The following is a 7710-nucleotide window of genomic DNA, read 5'->3' as shown; positions in this document are numbered from 1 at the left end:
CCAGACGTCCCATTTTGACAGGAAACCACCGGCAAGCACGTCTACAGTGGTGCAGACAGTGTCTACGCTATGCGGCCATGCAATGGGGACAAGTTCTGTTCACTGATGAGTCTCGTTTTCACCTCAGCCACAGCGATGGACGGATTCGAGTGTACCGACGTCGAGGTGAACGTTACGTCAATCACTGTGTCATGGAAGAAGATCGGTTCGGGGGCGGCAGCGTTATGGTATTGGGTGGGATAACAGAGGACAGACAGAGGGCCCGTTTGGTAGTGGTAGAGGAAAATCTTAATGGACAGCGCTACCGCGACGACATGATCGGCCCTGTTGTTCTACCGTTTTTGCGTCGTCATGGCCCAGGAATTACCTTTCAACATGACAACGCCCGGCCTCATATTGCTCGACTTGTTCAGGATTCTCTTCAACAAAACATGAGAGTATGAAATGGATCGGCGCCTTCGACGTGAACCACGTGTTCCACAGGCACTCCAGGAACTTCGAAACATGCTCCAGCAGACATAGACAGATATCCCACAAGACTTTGTGCGACGCCTGGTCCATTCCATGAGACAAAGATGTGTTGCTTGCATCGTTACCAGAGGTGGACACACACGCTATTGATTTGTAAATTGACATTTTGGCATGTTCATGTTTTTGTATGAAATCACGCATTTTCTGAAGTCAGTATGGCAAATTAAACCATTTGAACACTTACATGAGTCTTTTATCTGTTGCAAACCGAAATTGTTTCAGATTTGGTAAAAAGCATAACTTTACATTAAATGTTTTTCAATGTCACAGGAACTTTTGTTGTTCAGTATATGTAGCATTGGTGTAATGAATTGGGATTAGACTGTGAAATTGTATGTCTGTCTCTCTGTCGGTGGTTGGCTCTGCTTTGTTGGCTTGGTGGAAGCGCATATTGCACGAGCGGGAGTCAGCGGAGATCTGAAATCAGTCTTGGCTGGGTCATAATGGAGGAATGACTCCGGGAGCCATCGCGGTGGAAGGGTTTCTAGTCATTTGGTAGTCTCTGGTAAATAACAATTACTTTCTGCACACAATAGGTTCTATAAGATCAAGTATTGATTTTGTAGGTAATCTTTTGAATTCTTTATTCAGTACTAGACAGGCCACAGGCCCTTTGTACAAATGTAACCGATATGGTAAATATCATGTGGTATGTAAATCAGCTTTCTGTAAAAATTGGTGTCCATGCGACTTCTTACAGTCATACAGTGAGCATCTCAAAATGTTTGTTCCAAGTAAAGCTGGGACTCTAGCATTATATCTTGTGTCTGGTACAATCAGGAATAAGCAGGATATTTCCTCTTTTGTTGCAACTCCTCTACCTGCAGCTGTTACTCCAACTTCTATAAATCCCCTATATGGCAGAGACTCACCTCCGGCACACTCAATGTCTAAGACATCATCAAGTGTCTCTATGGGAATATGTTAATAATATTAATCACTGGATTGTCTGGTCCAGACTCGATTATTTACAGACCGCCGTCATATAGCTGGAATATTGCTGAGTGCGGCGTTTAACAACAAACCAACCAACCAACCTTCAACTCGGATATCTCTCTCCGGATCTCTTCCATCACGACTTTGAGATCTGTGACTTCCCCCTTAGTTGCTGCAGCACCAGATGCGTTCGAAGTAGTAACCATCTTAGCTGTGGCTGACTGCTTCTTTGTTGGTATTCCAGACTTGTTTCTCTTTAAGTCAAACTCTATTTCTCTCAAACAAAGTCGTAGGTCATCGAAATTGTTGATGGCATCAAACTTTTGAGCAGCACCACCCTTCAGTCCAGACTTCAGTCCATCCCACATACGAGTCCTGAACATCTCATCCTGTTCTTCCTCTTGAATAGGGTGGTGCTCCGTTATCTGGTATAACATATTCTCAAGCCTACATCCCCATGTGGTGACATCTTCATCCTCTCTTTGAAAACAACTATACAAGTCAGACATGAGAGAAGCTCTCCAAGGTAATGTTCCAAAGGCACTCTTCATCTTGGATAACAAGTTGTCAACGGTAGCATTCCTTCCAAGTTTCATGGCAATAAGATCTGCTTCACCTTTCAAAGATTTCCTCATAGCCTGCAGAATGACATCATGGGAGTGGGTCTTAGACTGGAGTAGACAGTCAACTTCAAATCGCCATAAGTCATAGGGAGTATCTTTGCCTGTTTCTCCACTGAAGAAGGGTATCCTGGGAAAATAATGAAATGAAGCAGTGGAATTTTGTCCTTCCTTGACTGATGCTGATGGAAGAGCTGGCTTGACATCTGGTCCAATGATTAAACCTTCCTGTTTGGACGTGTCCTTGAGCCAAGTCTTGAAATCGTCAGTGTTGTCAATCTTTGGTGCCATTCCCATCTTCTCAAAGATGGTTAACATAAGTTCCTCCTGATTGAGTTCCACAGTGCAGGTTGGTAGGCAAGGTTAATATAAAAGTTGGAAGTAAATGCTTACGGAAAGCACACAATTACCCCAAAGTAATTCACTGTTACCAAACACCAAAGCTTGAAATGGCAAGCAAAATGATGCTATGTATTGGTTCATTCAAAGATGAACTGTATCCACAGGGCTACGTACCCATTGGTAATTTGACAACACCCACATACAGGTACGAAGGTTGCAGATAAGGTTAGGTATGTGTATAGCTAACTACCAGTAAACACCTGAAACAACTAGTGACACTATGGTAACAGCAAGTCAGAAGCTGAAAGAAAACAAGTAGCATTACTGTTGCCCAAGGGAGTCACATCTGGAATGAAACAATTTGATAAATTCATCAGTTGCCAACCTTGATGCAGGAAGGAAGGAAGCAGACTGGAACCAGCGAAACCAAAACCCCAAAACTTGACTGTAGCAGACTAAGTGAACACCTAGCTCATTGGCAATAATCAACTGATGTATGTTATCTCGCCAAGACAAACCAAGTTAAACATAACTAAATATCACAGCATCTACTAAACCAACGTTGAGCCTAAATGAAAAACCAACCAATACACACAACCAAAAGTGACAATATATGAATAGAGTAGGTATTGGTTAACCAGTGCAAAGTCAAGTTACCAGTAAATTCAACTTTAATGATGGTAAACCTTACCTAAATGTAAATAACACTTTAGTCAGGTTTTAGTGTATTTCAGAGCATAGAATTAATGCAAAAACTATCAAATAACTCATATAATTCATTCAGGTAATTATATTTTCCCTATGAGTGAATTGTTGCATGTTTGAGTGTTTGATTGACTGATTTCATATATGAAAGGAAGAATAGTGTATATGTGAATGTAAGTACGAATGTGATTTTAGCCTAAGTTGTTTTGAGGTGTTCCATGCGTTTGTAATGATAATAGATATGCTGATCTGTAGTTACTGTAGAATTAATGATGCATATTGTTTACACCGATTTTAGGTACGCTTGCTATATCTGGCTTGGCGGAGCTTAGTGAACGTCGTGTGCACCCTAGTGCCATACACCGGACAGGAACTATGTTAATTTGCATTCTCGTGTGTTTATGTGATACTGAGTATCACATCTATTCCATTTGATATGCGTCTGGCATTAAGATGTCTGTGTCATATATATTTAATTTGAAGATATTTTGAAGATATGAGTTAAACAAGGAGTTATCTCCCCTTGTTGTATTGTCATATGATCTGTCATTTATGTTTCACCAAATTTGTGTAATGAACTGTTTTTAAGCCCCAAGTTATATTGTATGACGCTGTATATATTGAATGATATATTGTTTCAGGGTGTGTTAATTGACCGGAATAAAACGTTCTCACCCTGTAACCAGTGTCTTGGACCTTTGTTGTGGCCTCCACACTAAAATCGGTTACACAAAATGTATCACATATTTATGGCAACAGTCACAATGATACGTATTCTTTCTTCTTTACTGCGATACAGATATTTAGCGATATTAATAATGAGCTGTGTGTTAGTTGTAGATAAAAGAATAACAAATGTATGGACATTTGGGTGTAGATAATATTTTGAAGGAATATAGTAAGTAAGAAAGTAAGTGAGTTTGGTTTTGCGCCGCTTTTAGCAATATTCCAGCAATATCATGGCAGGGGACACCAGAAATGGGCTTCACACATTGTACCCATGTCGGGAATCGAACCCGGGTCTTCGGCGTGACGAGCGAACGCTTTAACCACTAGGCTACCCGACCGCCCCTGAAGGAATATAGAGATGGCATAGGTAAGTATATGCAGGGCACACAAGCAGGGAAGGAAACTCGTCTTCTATTAGGCCAAATTGACATAGTTTTGCAAAATCTTTCTTCACGAGGAATGTTAAGTTTTCTACCAGTTTCTATTTCCAGCTAGTGTGCACTGCATCTAAACCTTGACATGCATGACCGGAATTTAATCACGGTTACACAATGCAAATATTCTTCACACTTCAACCTTAATTAAAAATGAGAATAGAAGGACACTGTGGAGCTATTACAGAAACGTCTATGCCATATGTGTTGAAAATTATCTTTCAAACGTTGAAATAACAGCGAACTAAATACCTGTACATTACCGGGTGATTGTGATAACCAAACATGACCGAATCCAAAAGAAAATAACGTTGTTCTAATATTAGTAACCCAATTCTTCTTTCCTTGACTATCGTATAAATACATCATTTCATCACACCTTTTATGTAAGTGGGTACCCGGCATACACATTAAACGTAGCCAATATTTAAAAGCTCTCATCATTGCATTGATGTGTAGAGGGATTCTGCCACATTCACCCAAGACAGCGCTACTTGATGTACATTGTTTAATATTCACCAACCATTACACGAATATAAGTGCACTTTCTCAACTTCTTCCGTTTTATGGAATGCCCATAGTTTTTACCTATACAGTAACATAGGTGAATTTTGTTGTAAAATATGTTTATGTAGAAATGTGTTGCTACACGTGATTGAGCACTTCTTTTAGAAACGTCCATTTTGTTGTAATTTAATAATCAAGATACGATTCGATTTTGCCTTGAATTTTGCTGTTTGGCTTATACTATCTAGTATATTGTAAGCATTATTTAATACACAGTGTGAAAACTTGTTGCAGTGTTTATTTTACTTCAGGTTCTGTCAGCTCAGTTCGGTGAGTTCTACAAGAGAACCAATGTTACTCAGTTAAAATTAGCCTGCTCGTGAGCAGAGTTTGTATTGTTGTACGGTTATGGAAACAAACGCAAGAACAATAGAGTGGTTAATCAGTCAAATGTCATAGAATCACTTACAATTGATTTATGTGGAAACTGCTCACAAGAATGGACACTTATATGGACATTTTGTAAGGTTTTATTGAATACTGTGAAGCCTGTTTCCGGTGACTAGTATTGTTGTATTGTCTGTATTGTTGTGTGGTTATGGAAAAAAACGCAAACACAAAAACAGTTTATGTGCAAACACAAATATAGTTTATGTGCGCACTCATTCACTTCAACTTATTTTACCTCTTTCGTAAAAAAAGGTCCATCTTTAAGATAATAAAGAATAGGCTCTCCTCCTTTCGTAACCAACCGACTTATGTTATATATCTTAAGGGACCAAATCGGATCGGGTTAATCGGGCTGGTATAAATATCTTACGCTTACTCTATCCAGAAGTTTTTGTTCTTTGCCTCTCCTCGGTGCTGAAGATTCGGAAGTCACAGATTTCATTTCAATCGAATCAGATGGTTTCTTCCCAAGTAATCTCGTTACTTCATTATTCAGCGCTGATACAACCGTTGATAATCGTGTCACCCATTCGGTTGATCTTAATCATTCCGATTTCAAACAAACGTTCCGCTAATGTCTGGTTAAATCTTTAAACGATAGCTTGACTACGGTGGGCCTTTTTTTCACCACGCCTGATTTTGACATCGTGCTTTGTTAACAGTTTAGTTACTGATCCTATAAACTTGCGACTGGGATTTACTTGAAATAGCTTAAGCCATTTTAGTGGTCCGCATTTATGTATGCGTCTCAGAGCATTAGCTACTTCTGTTGAATCCTTCGAGATTAATGGCTCAGCCTCCTTGTAGCGACTAGCCACATCTACTATGGTTAAAGCGTATTTATACGTTTTGCGTCTTACCTTATCATGGGGAAGAAACAAGAGGTCAGCCTGATGAACTTCATTCGTTGTAAAAATATCCAACTTCTTCCTCGGGATATAACGCGGTGCTGGTAAGTATATTTGCCACATAGCTTGTTTCTTTAACCAATCCTTAGCCACATCTTTAGATACCTTAGCCACAGTGGCTAATTTTTTTATTGCTCCTATACCTTTCCAATTTCCTCGTTGGCTATAGTAAATTTTATCCATTATTAATTAATATTGATGTTTCTTTTTATACGTATCATGACAATCGTTGAATCGCATCATCATTTTTGCATAAAAAAATCCCTCTGTAGTAGCAGTATAGGTATATAAATCTGGCTCCAGTGGGGTTGCGGCAGAGCCACCATTACCTATACTACTTTCTGTATCCTGAAAGAAGACTCGTCCCCCCTATCGATGAATGTAATGTGCGAAAATACGACAAACCAATCAGAATGCGCGTTCTTCATCAAAGAATCCTTCAGAAATAATTTTTGATTTTACATACGAGGGGCGTTCAATAAATTTTGCAACTTCAATATAAAACCAAATCGCAGAATTTCTTTTGCACTTTTATTTCTTTAATATAAGCTCCATTCACCTCAATTCACCTCAATTCACCTCAATACACTTATTCCATTTGTCCTGATTATAGAAATCCGCAGATTGGCCCTCTAACCAAGCCTCTGTGGCAGCCTTTATGTCCTCGCCATCCTTGAAGCGTCTTCCACGTTGGGCAGATTTCATTTGCTGGAACAGGAAATAGTCACTTGGGGCTACGTCTCGGCTGTAGGGTGGGTGACTTAACTGTACAGCCGAGACTTAGCCCCAAGTGACTGCTTCCTGTTCCGGCAAATGAAACGATTTGGCGGTGCACATGTTTTGCAAATCCTGCAATCGACGAACTCTGTATGACAGTTTACAAACCGGATTCCGATTTCGGTTCGCGATTTTGATTGGACTATGCATAAATCGTTAGTCCAGCCAAAATCTAACTCCATAATACCAGCCTAGTTCGGCAAGGGTAGAAACTGGACTTTTATAGTCAGTTAACTCCCTTGCCTCGGGAAGATGTACATCTTACAAAGGTATGCAAGAGAGGTGCAGAGGTGGAATGCGGCGCAATTCCTCTCCTAGAGCTTGCAATAGGCTATGTCTAGCCACCACAGGAACCTGTCTTGTTCTTATTTTTTCGTCCAAAATGACCCAACACATGTTCAATTGGGGACATGTGACGGAATCGGGCTCACCATGGCGCAATGTTGTCGTTGAGAAAGTTCGTGATTGGCGATTCGTGCTGTGCGTGGTCGGACGTTACCTTGCTGGAGTAAGAGGCGACTAACGGGATCTGATGGTCAGGATTGCTGACTTGGTTTGAAGCATGTCATCGTATCCCAATTGCGTAGATCGATGCTCATGATGTCAATCACTGGATTGTCGGGCCCAGACTCAATTATTTACAGACCGCCGTCATATAACTGGAATATTGCTGAGTGCGGTGTTAAAGCTCTGCACGTTAACGTCGAACCCATTCGACAGAGGTGTCACTGCCCGTGCATCTGATGTCGAACCCATTCGTCAGGCGAATAG

The 7710-nt window shown here is 40.5% G+C and overlaps 1 protein-coding gene across 1 annotated transcript; it reads right to left on the bottom strand.

The window, feature by feature from the left end:
- Positions 1-937: 937 nt before the first annotated feature.
- On the bottom strand, positions 938-2384 carry LOC124123024. The gene is made up of 2 exons (XM_046486265.2): positions 1569-2384; positions 938-1015 (listed from the first exon to the last, which is right to left on the bottom strand). Exons 1-2 carry the CDS (start codon positions 2382-2384, stop codon positions 938-940), a joined length of 894 nt encoding a protein of 297 aa, XP_046342221.2.
- Positions 2385-7710: the final 5326 nt, after the last annotated feature.

Source organism: Haliotis rufescens, unplaced genomic scaffold, assembly GCF_023055435.1.
Source record: "Haliotis rufescens isolate VD_foot unplaced genomic scaffold, xgHalRufe1.0.p SCAF_14, whole genome shotgun sequence".
NCBI lineage: Eukaryota > Metazoa > Mollusca > Gastropoda > Lepetellida > Haliotidae > Haliotis > Haliotis rufescens.
This window is presented reverse-complemented; position numbering and strand designations above follow the sequence as displayed.

Excerpts from the sequence above, each read along its gene's own strand:
- LOC124123024 (XM_046486265.2), bottom strand. The coding sequence starts at position 2,384 with ATGGGAATGGCACCAAAGATTGACAACACTGACGATTTCAAGACTTGG. Across the intron at positions 1,016-1,568 it reads GAGAGATATCCGAGTTGAAG|AAACCCTTCCACCGCGATGG; the intron begins GTTGGTTGGTTG and ends CCAAATGACTAG.